Raw genomic sequence first — 19,520 nt, forward strand, 5'->3', positions numbered from 1 at the left:
TCTGACCTTGTGTGTGCTTTCATTTAGTCCACTCTGCGCCGCAGGAGCAAGCCAGAACGGAAGGAGCGCATCAGTGAGCAGACCTACCAGCTCTCACGATGGACCCCAATTATTAAGGACATCATGGAGGTCAGTGACAGAGGAACGGGGAGGGAGAGTCAGGGCCCAGTGCTCTTCACTAGATGCCCTAGTACCTCTAGCAGTGACGCCCTGTGGTTTTAGTAACATCCTGTGACCATAAGCAACCCACACCTGTTCTGAGAATTCTTGAACCACCACACTGCCAGCTGTAGGTCCCCCAGAGCCATTTGTCCGTTCCAGTGTCAAGATATAATACTGTGCTCTAGAGGCCCCTCAGCAAGGTAACCAAAGGAGCCAGACCTGAAGCATCTCAAAGGTCAGATGAGGAACATAAGCATATCCCTGGGGGAGATAGGCGCAAGCTACACACCACACCTCAGCAGGTGGGACTCAGAAGATGGCTGCAGCCTGCCTTGCCCTTCCTCTTCTCACTCTCCTTCCCTCCCCTCAACCTTTGTTATACCAGCAGCAAGACCTGTGCAATTATGTGGTTCAAACTGATCCTTTTCCTGGAACGTACTCTCCTTTCCTTTCTAAATTTTGAATCCTAATTTCCTTCAAAGTCTTTACTGGGCCATCCATCCTTTGCCTGCCCCCCCTACCTCGCCCCTGTCTGAGTGCCCAGTGCCACAGAGGTCTCTTGAATCTACTGGGACTTATAAGTCATCTTTCACATTGAGCCTGTCACCTTTGCCATGCCCTTGACACAGCTCATGCACAGCAGATACTCCATGTCTGTCTAGAAGGGAAGTGAGGGTATGGGTGTCATTACAGCCCTGTGGTATCACTGCCTTCCCTCCCTGTAGCAACCCTACTTAGGTCCTACAGCACTGAATCTTTGGAGCAGGACTCAAAGACAGCCTTCTCATCTTCTGTACTTGATGGGGGCCCAAAACTGGGGTCCAGAACCTGAAGGGACTTGCCTAGGCTCCTTGAGTTAGCTCTTAGCAGCCCAGGTGTTCCTAACTGAACTGTGCATTAAAGTAAGTGTGTGTTAACTACATACAGTGAGTCAGCTTTCTATTTTTAAAATCCACAGAACCAAAAGGATGGGTGGACATGAACCATTCAGACACCAATTATATGCCTTTGCTTGGTGGTGCAGATAAAGCCACCCTTTGTGCATCACCTACTTGTTCCCTGCCCCCTTTTCCTCCCTCTCCTTTCTAGCCCCGAAAGAGGGGACTGTTAGACAGAGGGTGGGTCTCCAGGCAGTAGGAATTACATGGCTGGAACCCACCCACCAGATAATTAGCCCCTTGACAAACTGGAAAGGCCTTGCCTCTGGGCCATTTGCACCAGGCTGACAGCAAATATCAGGAATTTAGTGAACAGAATGCAGATGCTCAACCTCAAGCAGATTATTAAAAAGAATAAATTTGAAGAAAAGCAAAGAAAACAAATGCTTTTTATTGTTTACGCAGAGAGTAGACTTACTGGCTGAGACAGTTGCAGAGCGCGTAGCCAGTGCTGGGCCTGGAGTAGGTCTCGCGGTAGTGGCAGCAGGCATAGGCATTGTTGTAGACCTGGCTGAGGTTTTGATACCTGACTTGCTTTTTTTCTTGCTTTTGTTCCCATCACCATTTGATAACAATGGTAACCTGATCAGACTTTCTTCTCTCTAGGACACTATTGAGGACAAACTGGATACCAAGCATTATCCATATATCTCTACCCGCTCCTCTGCTTCCTTCAGTACCACTGCTGTCAGGTGTGTAGACATGGGGAGGTCAGAGGGTGGGTGTCTGGTTGGATGTCAGCTCATGGTGGTCCTGATGTGAGAGAATGTGAGCCAGGAGCTCTCCCTGGCTTCCCACTCCTCACTGACTCCTCTGTCCTCCCTTCCCTCACTCCCCCTCAGCCTCCTTGGTCGACCTTGAACAAAACAAGGCTACTATGAGGACCTTTGCCATTACTTCTCCCTTTGCCTGACATCATCTAGTCAAATATACTTGCATGTCTATCTTCTGTTAGTTCTTTTTTTTTTTTTTTTTTTTGTCGGTCGTGGGGCTTGAACTCTGGGCCTGGGCGCTGTCCCTCAGCTCTTCAGCTCAAGGCGAGCGCTCTACCACTTGAGCTACAGCGCCACTTCCGGTTTTCTGGTGGTTTATTGGAGATAGGAGTCTCACGGTCTTTCCTGCCCGGGCTGGCTTTGAACCGCGATCCTCAGATCTCAGCCTCCTGAGTAGCTAGGATTACAGGCGTGAGCCACCAGCGCCCGGCTTCTGTTAGTTCTTTAATCAAGTATCACCTTCCTAATCTTCCCTGATCACCCTGCTTAGAAATTGCAGTACACTCGAGTCATAGCAGCTCTATTCATAGTAACCCAAGTGTGGAAACTGCCCAGATGTCTACCAACTGACAAATTCATAAACAAAATGTGGCGGATCCAGACAGTGGCTCCTGAGAATAATCAAGCAGAGTATGCGAGCTGGGGAGAGCAGATTTGGTGGCTCTAGAGAGGATAGCTTCTGGCACTGGTGGCTGTGGCTTTGTCTTTGTTTTTCATCTTTTCCTGGACCTAGGCCAGAAGCAAAGGGTAGCACGTATGGCATTGGCACCCCTCTAATAGCAGAGGCAGTGAAAGCTAAAATGTTCACTGCACAGCCAGACTGGCCGAGGATGGAGGGACACCCAGTGGCTGCACAGGGAACAGACTGTCGAGCCTCCAGTGGCCCTGACAGTGCCTGTTGCATGCCTTCTGGATTGGAACATGACTAATGCTGTCATAAGTCAGGGGGAAGGACAGAACACCTCAGTGTCCAGAAGAGGCTTCTTCCTTCCATTCATTTCCCACCCACCCATTTTTTTTTTAACCTGGAAACAACTTGTTGCCCCCTATATCTGAATCAAATTCCTCCTAAGGAAGCCAAGTCCCTCTAGGGGGAGACATGACTCTCCACACCTTCAGGAAGTGCCTGCCCAGTGACACCTGGACAGGACTCCATGCCCTGTACTTGTCCCCATGGTACACAGCTCTTCTGCATCAGAGCAGCTCAGACCCGTTTCTCAAGGCCATCTCTCCCTGGGGAAATGGGGGTGGGGGACCTGGCCTGCCCAGGAAACCCGCATACCTGCATGGTAACTGCTCAGGGCTCAGCGTGCTGGCCTGAGACATACCTCTGATTCGGTGCTACTAGGTCCCATACAAGCTTAGGGACATGGGCGACCTGGCTAATCAGTACCATGCTGATCCTCACACATACAACACTAGAACTGAGTCTATCTACATGTTTGTGAGAGAGTGAAAAAGATTCCAGCAGAGTTGCTCAGAGTTTTTTTTTTTTTTTTTTTGGTCGGTTGTGGGGCCTGAACTCTGGGCCTGGGCACTGTCCCTCAACCACAGCGCCCACTTCCGGCTTTTTCTGCTTATGTGGTGCTTAGGAATCGAACCCAGGGCCTAATGCATGCAAGGCAAGCCCTCTACCACTGAGCCACCTTCCCAGCTCCCTCAGAGTCACTCTTCTGGTGAAGCCAAACAGCGTTGAAATTTCATCACAATTCAGCCAACCCTTACCAAGCACCCACTCTATTTGGGCCACAACTGTACAGAACAAATGTGTAACGAGAGACATGGAGGGATGAAGCACTGAATAATTTTTTAAGTGGAAACACAACTAATCTCTCTCTCTCTTCTTCTTTCCACTCAGCGCCCGCTATGGGCACTGGCATAAGAATAAGGCCCCAGGAGAGTACCGCAGTGGCCCCCGCCTCATTATTTTCATCCTTGGGGGCGTGAGCCTGAATGAGATGCGCTGTGCTTACGAGGTGACTCAGGCCAATGGCAAGTGGGAAGTGCTGATAGGTAAGTAGGGCATGCAGGCTAGAGACACAGGCTGCCTCTTCGCACTGTTAATCCATCCCATGCTTTGGTGTCGCGTTCTGTCCTAGCTCCTCATCACCCCAGCAAAACATAGTCTTAGGTAACTATTTGTGTGGCAGAAACTTAAGGGGTCAGGGGTTTCTTCCTCATGTCTGCCCTACTGTGTCTTTCACTGAAAGGCAGCATCATGAGGCATTGAGTACCTGGTCATACGATCCAACAGACTCAGCCTCAAGGCTCAGTACTGCCACTGCTATGCGGGGCCACAGAAAGTGGCTGGAGTACTCAGGCTCCCATTTCTTTCCTACCAGAACAGTGTAGAACGCCCACTTACAGCCTTCACCCAGACCTGATGAGTGTCAGGTTCCTAACATTGGACTGTGGGTGGGAGGAAAACCATTACCCTCCTTCCTCCACCCCTCAGTTGAGGTTGTATTGACAGCAAGTGAGCAGATACTGTCTGGAGCCTCCTGGCCTGACTGCTAGTCCCCGTTAAGTCCCCTAACGGGCTCCTGCTGCTTCTAGTCTCCCTGTCCTTTTTGATGCTTCCTGTCAGTTTCCAAAAGAGAGGAAGTAACTCTTGGAGCTGTCGTAACACAGCAGGAGACACGTGTACTTCTCACCTCCAGGGCTGAGACATCTTGCTCTTTCCAGATGCTCTCCTTTTATCCTGCAAGTCCTTAACAAAGTGAAGTGGCCCCTGCCCAGGGGTCCCTCTTGACACTAAGTTGCAGGAGACTGTCATATCTACTGCCCTGGCCAGTCGCCCTTAATAGGACACATTCAAGCTGAGCAAGCGTGGAGACCAAGTATTCCGATCCCCCTTTGGAAGGAGTGTGCACCTGATGGGGATTTACACTCCTAGGGCTTACAGGTGGCCGCACGGGCCATTTACGTGTGAACTGCTGCAGAGAGGCCAGGCCTGAGCTGCCCCAGCTGGGAAGGCGTCCTGACCCCCTACATCAGTCATAATCCCAGGCACAGTCATTATCCTGATAACAAGTCATCCAGTTTGGGGTGACCAAGTCACACTGCCTGCAAGTGAGTAGGCTCTTTAGGCCAGTCCACCTAGATGGTCCTGAGGCTGTGGGCCAGAAGGAAGATTGTGCCCCTCCCCCACTCTGCAGGCTTCCCTGGTCTGGTCACCAGTTCTCCCAGGAATTGTTTTTCCTTTTCTGTGGTAGAGGCCCCATAATAGAGCTCTCTGTTCCCTGCTTGCATATATGTTGCATGAATGTATTGATAAATCTGAGCTCACACACCACTTTCCCACACAGAAGTCATCTTAGCCAGGCTTTGGGTGTGAACCTTCCTCTTCTGCTTTCGACCTGCCCAAAGTTCCTTAGGGGGAGGTGGGAATCTAGGGATAGAAAGTCACCTGTGTGGGTTCATGGAGAGGGGTCTGACCACTTAGACAGTTGCTGTCAGCTGTGTGGCCTCACCTGCTTTATGCATGCCAGCCCCTTGCTGCCTGTGTGTGCGTGTGCGCATGTGCGCGTGTGCGTGTCTTGCTTTTTTCATGCCTCATTGGCTGCGTAAACTGTAGGCCTAAGTTGGCATGCTCCTGTAACGTACCTTTGTTCAAGCAGTCAGCTGGCCTCTGTTCTCCCACAGGTTCTACTCATATTCTTACTCCCACCAAATTTCTCATGGACCTGAGACACCCCGACTTCAGGGAGTCCTCTAGGGTATCTTTTGAGGATCAGGCTCCAACAATGGAGTGAGAGCCAAAGAAACAAAGTAAAAGCAGCTTATTACAGAAAAGAAACTCTTCTACTCTGAAGGGTTTTCTTTGATTATTCCGTCACTCTTTCTTTACTTTTCCCTTTTTAGTTTATTATTTCTTTAATTTTCTTTTAACAAGAAAATGCTTGCAGTTCTTAACACCGATTGAAAATGTGTCCAGTGCTGCCGTCACACCCTGGGCTCCGACCTGCCGGGTCCCTCGTGCCTTGGGTGACACCGCTCAGCAGACAGCTGCGGGCCTCTTGGTTTAAACCAAAGTTGATGTAGCCGTGTAGGCAACCCTTAAAGAGGGAGCTGGAACTAAGGCGTACCTGAGGCATGGTTTCCCAGCCTGCTATCCCAGGGGTTAACTTGTGGGCACCACAGGAAACGTATAGCCTCCTGGCAGTAATGTGGTTTGGAAGTTTGAGAGTGAGGCCAGAGAAGAGAACACTCAGAGAAGACGGGAAGAAGGGGGGGAGGGGAATGGCGACAGGTACCTGATGGTGAGAGCTCCCAGTAGACTGTAGGTCAGTGGAAGACCCACCAATGAGTACCTTTTCCTAGGACAGGCCCTTTAGGGAACCAATTCAAGGGGTGATTGGTCTCAAGCCCTGTGTCGCCCCAGGACTTGATGACTGCACTTCTTCAGTGGGAAGAGCTTTCCTCACATGCTCCTCTGCAGAAAACAGCACGCACAGGTCACTTCTCTCAGAGCTGCTTTTAGTTTATCCCCCCGTGGCTAGTCACCTCTTCTCCCGCTGAAGCCTCTGGATATACGGTCTGGAGCCCTTCAGGAGACATTGTTCTGGATATTTGTATAGTGTAAAGAGTTCTGTCTTCTCTCTTCTACCAAGCTTGTTACCTGGCAGCACCTTTTCTGTTTGATTCTATATTGTCCTCGTTCCTTCCTCTCCCTTTCCTGCCTTCCCAGGCGGTGGGAACTGCACTTCATAAGTGGTAGGATGAAGCCCTAATTTTCTTTTCTTTTCTTTTCTGTTTTCAAGCTCTAATTTTCTAAGGGAAAAAAAATGCCCAAATTTTCTAGAAGCACCTTGATAGTGTGTTAACCAGAGACATGTTTCTGTGTGCCACTGGTAGGCAGGTAGACAGCATTGCTACAGGATGTATTTTAAAATGTCTTTAATATTAGGTCAATACTTCAGTGACAGACAACAGACCATCTACAGTGTCTGAAAGAATCAGAGCCCCACAGCCCCAGGGCTCCTGTGAGCACTGGTTCTGGGGTTCCCTGCTTCTAAACAAGCTATTTCTTTGCAGCATGTTCTCCTCTGTTTCACGGTCAGTCAGCTGAGAAGGTCTCAGCTGCCATTGGAACAGCAAGAAAATGAGTCAACAATGATTGTACACGCCTGGCTTCTAGAGTAATTTGCTGAGAAGTTTGGATTCTGTAGTTTAAGTAAGAAGCAGTAAGGCATAGAGTTTGAACACCAGCAACCAATAATTAGCTTTCAGATGACTTGGATTAATAGCAGCCAATCTGTTCCCTTTTATAGGACCAAGTAATATTCCTGTTACTTAGATTCATAGAGGCTTCACTGGTTGTTTCCAAGGTCCTATCCTAGAATTATTCTGTTAAAATGGACAGAACAGTTGACTAGATAAATGACCAGATGGGTCAGTGGTCAGATAAGAAAATTCTAGAGCCTGGGTTTCCTAACACCTTTCTGGCCTTCCTCAAATCTTGAATTTACACATGAGAAGGTGAGGACACTTCGGGATTAGCACCTGATCAGAAGTCCCCCTTCCAGTAAAAAGAAGCTAAATTGAGTCTGCACTGAATTTTACTAGAGAGATAAGGCTGCAGGAATATGCCTCTCCCGCCTGAGAAAATGCTACAAGTTTTCTGCTGGTCTAGACTTTCAGGGAAGCACCCGAGCTCCAGGGGTCCCAGGTCAGCGAAGCAGGTAGTGGTCAGAGGCACAGAGACCCTGGTATTGGAATGATGGCCAACAAGCCAGCCAAAGCCTTCTTTTGCCTGTCCTTGGAATGAAAATCTAAACATCTGGTGTTCCCACTGCCCACTCCTATGAAGGCCCATTCCTCCCCAGGTCTCCAGGAAGGCACATTTTCAAGTACGGAACTCTTTTGTTTAGTTCTTCTTTCCCACCAGGATCTTTCTTTGGAGTGCACTGCTGCATGCGTGCAGGCCTCATGCTCACGCCACCCGTCACTCCTGTTCTGTTCGATTAAGTCCATGTCCAGACCACACAATCCATGCATCATTTTTTACTGCACTTCTTAGATCTTTCTCTTTCTCTCCTTATGAAAAAGTCTTTCATTTTTTAATTTTTTTTAATTTTTTACTTTTGCACTAGAAATATATCTAATTCCATTAGCTTAAACTTTTGCAAGCATTTCTAATCTCTTACAAAGCGCGGTCTCTGCAAGGTAAGGCCTCAGGTCCCCGCCCTTTCCCTCTTAACACCTGAGGTCCCACCTCCATTCCAGCACCCCTTGGCAGGCTCCCAGACATTTGTGATTCCCCCGGGATTTCCATGTACAATCTCACTACCAATCCTGCCCCATGCAACCACTTCCCTTTGCCATGTTTGGAATTTCTCTCCCTGGCTTCACCTGGAGTGCAAGAGAATAAGACATGCATCTCCTCTGTCTCCTGGGGTGGTGCTGGGCTCCCACACAGGCAGTCTGGGGCCCTGCCTGAGCCCCAGAATGTGTTTCATTTAGCCACAGTCCCTAAATGTCTCTCATGTGACAGGGCCCCAAGCCCTTCTCCCCTCCCCCACACAGCGTCAGTGGACCCAGGCCAGGGAGGGGCGGGAGCAGCGGCAGGGAAGGGAGAAGAACCAGGGAATGAGCTGGCGGCCAGAGCAGGCCAGCTCACTGTCTTCTCTACCTCCCCAGGATCCACGCACATCCTCACCCCACAGAAACTGCTGGACACGCTGAAGAAACTGAATAAAACAGATGAAGAAATAAGCAGTTAAAAATCTAAGCTGCCCCTCCAAAACCCAGCCCCCTTCCCAGAGTGCTCCGCGGCTCCCCAGCGCCATGCCTCAGTTTCTCTGCTGCCTCCCCAGCCCTGCACGCCCTGGCCACCCTCCCCGCGCTGCGGTCTCGTGATTGATAACGCCCTCTTCTCGTTTGAAGCAAAACAGAATAATGCATTGTGTTTTTTAAAAAGAGTATCTTATATATGTAACTACAAGGAGCAGTTCACCTGCAAGCGCTGCGCCGCCATTTTTGAACTCTAGACCGAATGGACTCCTCGCCCTTATTTATGGTTCCGTGACCTTGTACATAGCCCTCTGCAAACCCTGCAAACTGCTTGAGTATGGAAAGGTAGAGTTTGGGTATTTTCACATTTTTGTTTTGGGTCATTCCTATCCTCCGTGGGAATCAGCGGTGTCTATGTTCTTAAAGTATTTCACGCTGAGGATTATTAACCTGGCATCTGCACTCCACTTGCTGCCCTTGCTGCCTCTTCTCGTCCAGATAAGCCAGGAAGTGACAATCAGGGCATAGACACCTCGTGGGGCTGGAGCTGGAACTGGCCTCTTTTCTTCCCCCAGGAGCTTGTGCCCTGGTGATCTACAGCAGTGGATGAGGCTAAGGATGTCCACATGAAGCCAGGCTGGGTGCCAGCTGGTGCATCCTGCTCATTGCCTGGCATTGTTTCCCATGGCCACTGTGCTGTGACCCTGGGGGAGCCTCCCACCCCTACCCCCCACCCCACTCCCGCCTGTCACCGCCAAGACAGAAAGTGGGCTCCCACTGGAACCTGCTTGCCTCTGCAAAACATGAGGCCTCCTGACCCTGTTGACTACCCCCTCCCCCCCCCCACATCCCCCTAAACAACTCCTCTTCCCTAGAAGGGTCAGCCTGGGTAGCGTTCATGGGGTAGGAATGGACTGGAACAGACAGGCCCTGGTGGCTTCTGGTCAGAGAGCTTTTTCCATGGAAAGGGTGCAGGCGCTCTGCCCTTCCCCCCGGGTGATGCCAACGCTGACTCCACTCAGCAAGCGTGGTCGCGGTCTGTCAGACAATCCTCAGTCTAAGATACTTCATAGTTCTTTATTTTGTGTAGTATGTGGTAATGTCTTTGTGGTTGTAAGAAAAAAAATGATCATTTTATTCTCTGTATAAAAATGTAGCTGTATAAAATGTAGCTGTAAAGCAAAAGTTAAGAAGCAAGTGCTAGAAGGATATCTTATCCTCAGGACTCAGCAGTTTCCTGGTCCCAGGAGCAAGCACACCACTTGTTCTGCTGCTGTTCTTGTGAAAAAATAATGACAGTGGAAGTCACAAAAATGTCCCCTTGCCCAGCCCCCCGCCACCCTCTCCCTCCCGCAGACTGTGTATATTACTGCGTCTCGTACCTGTGGTGTTCGCCTTCCTTTTGAAAATACGTTCTGCCTGCCCCGTTAGCTGCTCTGTGGCATTCTCTTCTGGCTCCGAAATCTCCCTCTGCACTCCCATTAGTTTTCAGTCCTCTTCCTGTCACTCAGCCCCCCTTACAAAGTCTCATTTCCTTAGGACAGAACTGTAGGAACCTGCATTGGTTTGTTTCTCCCTGTCTGCTTATTTTGTCCCCTCCAACCAAGCAATGCTTATGCTTCAGGACCTTGTTTTGTCAAACGTGGATTTTCCTTTCTGTTATTTATATAAAAATAATTTATCAAAAGGTTATTTAAAAAAAAAAAGCTAGTCTGTCTTGAAACTTGTTTACCTTGAAATTATCAGAAATCTCAGTGTTTGAAAGTATCGAAGCACAAACATGTATCATCTCTGTACCGTTCTGTACTAAAGCACTCGAGTCTAATAAATAAATCAGTGCCCATGCATGGTGTCAGGTGAAGTGCGGGCTGGTTTTACTCCCAGGAGCCAAAGGAGGGTGGCAACCTGGGCGGTGGCTCCATCTTCCAGAGCCCAGTCACCATCGCTTACATTATCTCCATGGCTGTCTCGCATTTGGGCCAATCCATGAAGCTTGTCTTGGGCCACTAGAAACAGGATGTCCCCCAGAGAGAAGGTCCGCCTTCCTCTCCCTGTTCCTCCCTCTCTAGATTGCCTGTCTCCTCAGATACTGTGGGATTCTGTCTACAGATGCCCCCTACTTGAGCATGTGGGGTCCATATTTGGGGCACACAGTTAAATGACCCCTTCCTCAGGGATATTGGCCCCTTCCTCTGTTCACAGCTCTCACAGGTGTGGTCTTGAAACCCCACAACTTGGGGGCTCTGCAATCCCCAAGTTGCAGGAAGGAGGTGACCCTGAGGTCAGCATCAAGGTTCTGAGAAGCCTGCTACAATGCTGGACATTCAGAGCAGTGGATTCTGGATGAACTCCCTCCCTCCCTCCCTCTCCCTCTTTCTCCTTCTGTCTCCCCCTCTCTGTCTCCCTCTCTCTTCCTCTCTCCCTCTCTTCTCCCTCTCCCTTGTCTCAAGTCATTCTCATGGGGGGCTGGGAAGGTGGCTCAGTGGTAGAGCGCTTGCCTTGCATGCATGAGGCCCTGAGTTCGATTCCTCAGCACCACATAAGCAGAAAAAACAAAAGCTGGAAGTGGTGCTGTGGCTCAAGTGGTAGAGAGCTAGCCTTGAGCTGAAGAGCTGAGGGACAGCGCCCAGGCCCAGAGTTCAGGCCCCATGACTGGACCAAAAAAAAAAAAAAAAGTCATTCTCATGAAATCCTGCTCTCCTGTATAGTTTGGCTATGGTTTCGGTGTGGTGATGCTGCGAGTTGGCTGCATTAGACTGGGGGGGGGGGGGGGAGGGTAGGGGGGGGGGGTGGCAGTGGGAAATAATGAGGTCACTAAAGGCATTGTTCTCAGAAGAAACAGATCTTCCTTAACATGTTAAAATCAGACCCTGGTTTTAACCCATTACTCTTAAGGACATCTTAACAAGTAGGCTTGATAGACATGCAGTGAATTTGTAGAGGATTAGCTCACCCTAATCATTGCATTTCCCCAGTGTTATATTCTGGGGTCTTCTGAATGTCTCTATCCACATGAGAGTCCAGTTGCACTGCATATTAAGAATTGGTGGTAAAGGGATCTCAGTTCTTAGTAAATGGCCTCTTTATATACACCAAAAACATTAACTTTTCAGTCATTTCCTTGAGGAGCCTGACCTCTAAAATCAGAATCTTGAGTGTCAGGCAGGAAGGGAAGGGACAAATTGTGTTGAAAGAGCTGGGCACCAGTGGCTCATGCAGCATTCCTAGAGAATGACATGGAAAAAGTAACAAGATGGCCTCAAAGAAGACATTCCCAGAAGAGGTCCGAGCCTTCTTTGGGCCTCTGTTTTCTGATTGGCCCAAAGGAACAGGTGATTTCTGGGACCCTGACCATTCTAGGTTTGTTTTTCTAGGGTTTAGAGATTACTACACAGGCGCACTACCATTTGAGTCATGCCCTCAGCCCCTGACCATTCTAATTAATTTTTTTTTTGCCAGTCCTGGGGCTTGAACTCAGGACCTGGGCACTGTCCCTGAGCTTCTTTTGCCCAAGGCTAGCACTCTACCACCTGAACCACAGTGTCACTTGCAGCTTTTTCTGTTTATGTGGTGCTGAGGAATCAAACCCAGGACTTCATGCATGCTAGGCAAGCACTCTATCACTAAGCCACATTCCCAGCCCTCTAATTTTTTATATCTTTCTACTTAGAGGAAGGAAACAACTCTCTGGAACCCAGAACTAGGCCCAAAAGCCAGGCATGCTGGTCTGAGATGCCCCTGCCTGGGACACCCAGGGCCTCAGGTGGTGGTTTCTGCCTTAAAAGGGGAAGCCAGTGAGACAGGGGCCCTTTAAGTCTTACCTCATTCCCTGAGGCTGTTGCTATGTACAGGACCCACTTCCTTAGCAACCACTTAGCCTTTTAAAAGGACATTGGTTTAGTGGTTGCCATCTAGCATGGCTCCCAAAAAGCCAAGCAAGACAGGCAAGGAATTTGAGACCAAGAAGAAGAAAGGGAACAAGAAGGATACCATCCCCGGCCTGAAGGCTGAGGAGACATCGTCTATAGAGGAGCTTCGAGAGTTCTACCATGCCCAGATTCAGGATCTGGAGGAAAGGCTGGCCAAGTGAGTGGCAGCAGGGAAGATCACAGGGAGGTGCTTCTGGGTCAGCGGCCCTTGTAGGCTTGAACAGGGAGCTCTGGACCTGTGCTGTGGTAGGCAGTGGGATGTCCAGGCACGCCCCACCCCACTTAGCAGAAGTGGGTTTCCCATCCTCTCTTAGCTCCCAGAGTTCCAGAACTTACTTGCTCTTTGGGTGGTTAAGAAGTAAGAGTCTTGGGCTGGTTTTGAATCATGACCCTCAGATCGCACCATGGCTGAGATCTGCGATGGCTCAACCATGAGCCACTGGTACCAGGCTAGTTACATGGTGCTCTGAAACCCCACATGGAATGCATGGGGGGGGGGGGGGGATGTTCAGACAGACTGGTACTGGATGTTTGTTATTTGCGCCCCCCCCCCCCCCGCCCCATCACGCCCTGAGAAGTGAAGAAGTGAAGGAGGCCAGGGATCCACCAAGCAGAGATTCTGTCACCAGGTCCCAAAGGACAAGAGCCCGCCCATAGGACGGAGCCAAAGAGAAGGCCACAAATACGGCTCAGGGCCAGGAGGGGTCTCAAGGAGGCAATACTAAGGCTCAGTTGATGAGCAGGGTAGGGAAGGCGGTTGTGAAGAAGGGGTTGGAAGAATTAAGGGGCGCAGAGCTGGCTGGCAACCCCCACACCCGTTAGGGCTGTCTCATCTCTCCTAACAGACCAGTTCAAGCTCTAGCTTCACCACTTACAAACTTCTTCGTGGCTTCCATTTGTCTAGGAAATGGGGACGATTAGCATAGCCTCCGCGTATGCCCTCCCAGGTGGCTGTAAGCATTCCTTCACAGGTGCACGCCATGTACGAGGTGCATGGGGCCTGCCATGTGAACCTAGTAAAGGCCGAGTCCCCACGGGGCTTATGTCCTGGTGATGGAATAAGCACAAAAGGCTGAGCACAGGGGTTGGCTGAGGTCAAGACCACCAATCAGGGGGCAGACACAGCTGAAAATGAGGCTAGATTCAGAGCCGGAGGGAGGAGGAGTCGGGAGAGCAAGTCCGGCTGCAGATGCCCAGCTGGACCCTGGACCTCCGCCTGGGCCCCACCCCAGGTACCAGCGGAAGTGGGATGAGCTGGCTGTGCAGGAGAAACTGTTCCGCCAGGAGTTTGAGCAACTAGCTAACAACAAGAAAGAGATTGTGGCCTTCCTCAAGCGCACGCTCAACCAGAGGGTGGATGAGATCACCGACCTCAATGAGCAGCTGCAGACCCTGCAGCTGGCCAAGGAGATGGAGAAAGACGCATTTGAGGCCCAGCTAGCACAGGTGCGCCACGAGTTCCAGGAGACCAAGGACCAACTCACCACGGAGAACATCGTCCTAGGTAAGGAGAGCACTGGGCAGGCAGACCTGTGGGTGCATGCCAGTGAGGGATGCAGGGCTCAGTTTTCTCACCTGGGAAACGGGGCTAACACAGCTTAGAGTAAGAGCAAGCGCGTGCCTCTTTGAATACATCATTTTAATTGTCCCCCAACTCCTCTCCCAATTTGTACAAGGAAGTATTTCTTTTCTTTTTTTTACAAGGAAGTATTTCAAAAGGAATAGTCTTTCTGGGAGCTGGTGGCTCATACCTATAATCCTAGCTATTCAGAAAGTTCAGATCTAAAGATAGTGGTTCAAAGCCAACCCAGTCAGGAGTCCATAAGACTCTTTTCTAAAAACCACCAAAAAAGCCAAAGGTGGAGCTGTGGCTCAAACGGATACAAGAATAGTCCTAGCTGAGGGCCAGTGGCCCAAATGTACAATTCTAGCAACTCAGGAGGCTGAGATCTAGAGGATCACAGTTTGAAGCCAGCCCAGGAAAAAAAAAAGTTCAGGGGATTCCAACTCAACTACCAAAAATGCCAGCCTGGACAGATGGCTAAAGTAGTAGAACACCAACTACACGTAAGAAAGCTGAGCAGAAGTGCAAGTCAAAGTGCAAGCTGAGTTCAAGCCCTGATACTGGTGTGCGCAGATACATGCACACACACATGCGTGTGCACACACATAATAGCTCCGGGGGGGTGTGAAAGGGCAGCTTGACTGGCTGGCCCCGAGGTATCCAAGTTCAGCTGCCATTGTCACTGTTAATGTGTGAGTAGAGAACAGAATCAAGGGAGGCTTCTTGGAGGAGGTGGGAATCTGAATGAGGCTCTGTAAGATTAGTGGCAGGGGGCTGGGAAGGTGGCTCAGTGGTAGAGCGCTTGCCTTGCATGCCTGAGGCCCTGGGTTCAATTCCTCAGCACCACATAAGCAAAAAGAAAAAAAGCCGGAAGTGGCGCTGTGGCTCAAGTGGTAGAACGCTAGCCTTGAGCTGAAGAGCTGAGGGACAGCGCCCAGGCCGAGTTCAAGCCCCACAAAAAACATTAGTGGCAGGGAGGCCGCAGGGCATCTCAAGAGGAAGATGAGAATGGTGCGCAGGACCTGTATGCCACGGGACACTTGGGGGCATCCCTCAAGGCCCGTAAGGCAGTCTTCTCATCAGGCCTGTGCCCCCTGGTGGGCAGTGGGGAAGCTGGCAGCCCTCTCATCAGGCCTGTGCCCTCTGGTGGGCAGTGGGGAAGCTGGCAGCCCTAGAGGAATTCCGGCTGCAGAAAGAGGAGCTCATGATCAAGTTCGAGTCACTGGAGGACCAGCTGCAGAAGCAGGAAGCGGATTACAAGGAATACATTTACAACCTGGAGAAGCAGTCAGTGCTGGACAAGGACAGGTGGGCAGACCTGACGCCCTGCTGTGGCCACACACAGGCCAGCTTTCCATCCTCAGCTTTGGGTTGGGGGTTGGACTAAGTTGTTGACACGCCCCCTCCCTGCCCCCTCCCAGCCCCTGCTCCATGGAGCCTTGGCTGGGGTTTACTTCTTCCACCCAGGTGAGCTGTCAGCTCCAAGCCTCAGGCTGCCTTTAGAGAATTCTTGGACTTCTTGTGATGTCAATTCTGTTCATTTGCTAGGCGATGATACATTGCCATGGCTGGAGTTTCAAAGGCCTAGAGTCTATGGGGGAAAAGACTCCTACCCAGGCCTAGAGGTGTTTAATGGCCATGGGTGCTCCAGGGACCCCAACAGAAAGAGGGGCCATCTGGATTTCTGCCCATCTACCTGAATTCTTCTACCCCTTCCACTCCCACGGTCCTGACCAGGCTGAGGAAGGAGATTATTCAGCGCGTGAACCTGGTGGCTGCTGATTTTCGGAAGATGGCCACAAACCAGATGTGGGAGACAACAAAGCGGGCCATCCTGGAGAACAGCACTGTGACCATGAAGCTGGCCAAGGTGTCCCAACAAGGCGTGCAGCTGCTGCATGAGAACGAGCAGCTCCGGGACCACCAGGGCCAGCTGTGCCAAGAGGTGGGGGTGCTGGAGAGCATCCAGAAGGTCATGGCCAGGAACAGCAAAGGCCATCAGAAGGTGTGTGTCTGCCATCACACAAAAGGAGGGAACCCTGGGGCCCTGCTGGCCCTCAGAATGGACCCCAGGCTGAAGCTAAGTAACGAGGGAGGGCGCCACGGGGAGGGGACGAGGCCTTGTGGTGGGAACTCCAGGTGCTGGCCCCGCACTAGATTTCCTGTTGCATACTATGACATGGAGCCCATCCCTGCCCATGCTGTCCAGAGGTGTGCTGACCTCTGAGGCAAGCATGGTCATGTTGTGTCGCGAACTGGTGGGCAGGGAGGGTCTGGGGCCCCACAGCAGGACTGCAGTGTGGCCACCTGCCCATCTTCTGCAGATCATCCTCATGCTAGCTGAGAAATGCCGAGAACAGCAACAGGGCGTGATGCAGGCCGAGCAGCTGCGCCTCATGCTGGGCCACCTGGAGCAGAGCTTCCTGCAGCTGCAGACAGACAACCAGAGGCTCAGGTGCACCTGTGGGGAGCGGAGTCACAGGGCGGGAGAGTGCCAGTTTTGGCCCATATCTTTTGGACCACATAGTCTGGCCTATGACTTTTCCTCCTGGAGGGGCTTCGAGGCCTCATATCTGTCTGATAGGCTGAGAGGCCAGGAGGGCTCAGGTGAGGGCAGTCCCAGCCTGGGGAGGAGGTACACTAGTTGATTCATCCTGTCATGGACCAGGAACCAGATAGAGGAGCTGACCCAGAAGGTGGAACAGCAGCACGACGAGATTGAGGAGCTAAAGCAGGAGTTGACTGATGAGCAGAAGGTCCGAGCCAATCTGGAGCTAGTCCTGTCCCAGGCAACCTCCTTCTTACAGGACATTATGCAGGTGAACAGGAAACAGGAGGCACAGGGGCTAGAAGTACCGAGGACAGAAATTGCTTGTCAAAGAACAGCACCACCTGGAGGCAGAGGCTGAGCAGGGCCTGGTTTACAGGCTCTTCTTTGCCCAGACTCCTTTGCTGAGTCAGGATTGTAAGATCCCTTCAAGATCGCCAAGAAAGCCTGAAGCTGGTGGCTCATGCCTGTGACCCTAACTACTCAGGAGGCTGAGATCTGAGGATCTCAGTTCCAAAGCCAGCTCAGGCAGGAAAAGCCATGAGACTCTTAGCTCCAATTAACCATCAGAAAACCAGAAGTGGCACTGTAACTCAAAATAATAGAGCACTAGCCTTGAGCAGAAATGCTCAGGGAAGCCGGGCACCGGTGGCTCACGCCTATAATCCTAGCTACACAGGAGGCTGAGATCTGAGGATCGTGGTTCAAAGCCAGCCCAGGCAGGAAAGACTGTGAGACTCCTATCTCCAATAAACCACTAGAAAACCGGAAGTTGCACTGTAGCTCAAGTGGTAGAGCACTTGCCTTGAGCTGAAGAGCGCAGGGACAGTGCCCAGGCCCTGAGTTCAAGCCCCAAGACTGACCAAAAAAAAAGATCTCCAAAAAGGCAAATTCCTTCTCCAAGGCTCTGGAAAGCTTCAAACCGAAGTCTTTCCAATTGGAGAATGGGTATCCCACTTCAGCCAGGGTACAGATGCTAAGAAAACGGGCAGTGGGGTTGGAGGTTCCCATGTGGAGATAGGTGGGTTCTGGGGCCACTGTAGGCCTGATATCATCCTTACCGGCAGATGAAAGCAGAAGAACAGGACAGTGACTTCAGCGTGATCCTCCAGATGCAGCGCAAAGAACTGCTACAGCAACTATTAGCCCAGCTCAGCTGTGTGGTGCTCCAGAGACCCCACCTGTCTGTGTATAAGCAAAGCAGCCGACCCCGGAGCATCCAATCCCGGGCCAGCCAGCCCCAGGGCAGCCGCCCCGGGAGCAGCTATGCCCGAAATAACCAGAGCAGTGTTTCCCACAAGAAGAGGTGAGCAGGTGGTCCTGTGTGGCCTCAGGAAAGGCAGCCATGGAAGCTAGGCATGGTGACTAACACCTGTAATCTCAGCTACTGGGGAGGTGTAGAGGTAAGGTGGTATGACCAGGACTCAAAGCCAGCCTTGACAAAATGTTAGTGAGAATCTAGCTCAAAACAAGTCACAAGACAGCCACCTGAGATCTGAGGATCATGGTTCAAAGCCAGCCTGGGTAGGAAAGTCCATGAGACTCTTATCTCCAATAAACCACCAGAAAACCAGAAGTGGTGCTGTGGCTCAAGTGGTAGAGTGCTAGCCTTGAGCTGAAGAGCTGAGGAACAGCACCCAGGCCCAGAGTTCAAGCCCCAGGACTGGCCAAAAACAAAAAAGCCACATAGCCAAGTGACAGTGGCTCACACCTCTAGCTACTTGAGGGACTGAGATCTGAAAATCAAGGTTTGAAGCCAACCAGGGCAGGAAAGTCTATGAGACTCTTATGTGTAATTAATCATCTAAAAAACAGAAGTGGAGCTATGGTTCAATGAGGTAGAGTGCAAGCCATGAGCAGAAAAGCTCAAAGTCAGTGTCTAGGCCCTGAGTTAAAACCCAGGAAGAACACACAAAACAACCAAGCCAGACATGGTAGCACACACTTGTAGTCTCAGTGACAGGAGGCAGAGATAAGGAAAATCAAGGCCAAGGCTGACCCTGGTATGAGACCTTATCTGCAAAACTGAAACCAAAAAGACTAGGAGATTGCTGGATACAGGCTCATGCCTGTAATTCTAGCTACTCAGGAGGCTGAGATCTGAGGATCATGGTTTGAATCCAGCCCAGGCAGAAGAGTATCTGAGATTCTTATCTCCAACAAACTACTCAGGGGCTGGGAAGGTGGCTCAGTGGTAGAGCACTTGCCTTGTATGCATGAGGCCCTGGGTTCGATTCCTCAGTACCACATAAGCAGAAAAAGCCAGAAGTGTCTTTTTTACCACAGAAGTGGTAGAATGCAAGCCTTGAGCTGAAGATCTGAGGAACAGCGCCCAGGCCCAGAGTTCAGGCCCCATGACTGACCAAAAAAACCCAAAAACCAGATGACCCTGGGCCCCTTCCGGGAGACAGATGTGTAGATGTAATGACCCCACTTCTCCCACAGCTGTCCCAGCAACCAGCCGCCCAAGATGACGTCTCTGATGCAGCACCTGTCTGGCATTACCTCCTACCAGCCAGGAGACCTAGGCCTAGTGCCTCGCCGCTCCCACATTCCACCCAACCCTCAGGACCTCAGGCAGCTCTCCTATGTCACCCGCATGGGGACCTTCAAGACAAGCAGATCTACTGAGGTGCCAGGGCCCCAGGGACAGCAAGGTGGCAGCCAGCCCTGGGTGCATACTGTAATCCCACCAGGCTACAGTGGGGTGGCCTTAAGGTTGTAGTGGGACCTCTGAGCATCCCCATCTGCAATATGGACTGCAGAATGCTACACAGGGCCCTCCGTAGGCTAAGGCATTCACATACATCTTGGGAAGGGAGCTTGCTGGAACCCAATTTTCCCCACCCCTAGCTATGGAAGGATCAGTCT

At 51.0% G+C, this 19,520-nt stretch overlaps 2 protein-coding genes across 3 annotated transcripts in view; both read left to right on the plus strand.

Moving 5' to 3' along the window:
* The window catches only part of Stxbp1 (syntaxin binding protein 1), a 74,392-nt gene extending 63,939 nt beyond the window's left edge, over positions 1 to 10,453 (plus strand). Inside the window, exons 16-19 of one of the 2 annotated variants that reach the window (XM_042681197.1) lie at positions 28 to 129; positions 1,707 to 1,792; positions 3,732 to 3,886; positions 8,516 to 10,453. In XM_042681197.1, the coding sequence (XP_042537131.1) occupies positions 28 to 129; positions 1,707 to 1,792; positions 3,732 to 3,886; positions 8,516 to 8,598 (426 nt within the window). In that variant the 3' untranslated portion in view covers positions 8,599 to 10,453. Of the gene's footprint in view, positions 1 to 27; positions 130 to 1,706; positions 1,793 to 3,731; positions 3,887 to 5,518; positions 5,646 to 8,515 lie in introns of those variants that run through there. The other variant, XM_042681198.1, reaches the window with a different exon arrangement.
* Positions 10,454 to 13,656: 3,203 nt separating this feature from the next.
* Positions 13,657 to 19,463, plus strand: Cfap157 (cilia and flagella associated protein 157). The gene is given in 8 exon segments (XM_042681077.1): positions 13,657 to 14,041; positions 15,256 to 15,409; positions 15,839 to 16,106; positions 16,426 to 16,556; positions 16,770 to 16,920; positions 17,717 to 17,838; positions 17,938 to 17,988; positions 19,095 to 19,463. Coding segments are annotated over 8 exon segments (1,530 nt in total). The 5' UTR covers positions 13,657 to 13,668; the 3' UTR covers positions 19,375 to 19,463.
* The last annotated feature ends 57 nt before the right edge of the window (positions 19,464 to 19,520 follow it).

The sequence above is a fragment of the Dipodomys spectabilis genome, unplaced genomic scaffold, assembly GCF_019054845.1.
Source record: "Dipodomys spectabilis isolate Male_0828 unplaced genomic scaffold, ASM1905484v1 ptg000067l, whole genome shotgun sequence".
In the NCBI taxonomy this organism is placed as follows: domain Eukaryota; kingdom Metazoa; phylum Chordata; class Mammalia; order Rodentia; family Heteromyidae; genus Dipodomys; species Dipodomys spectabilis.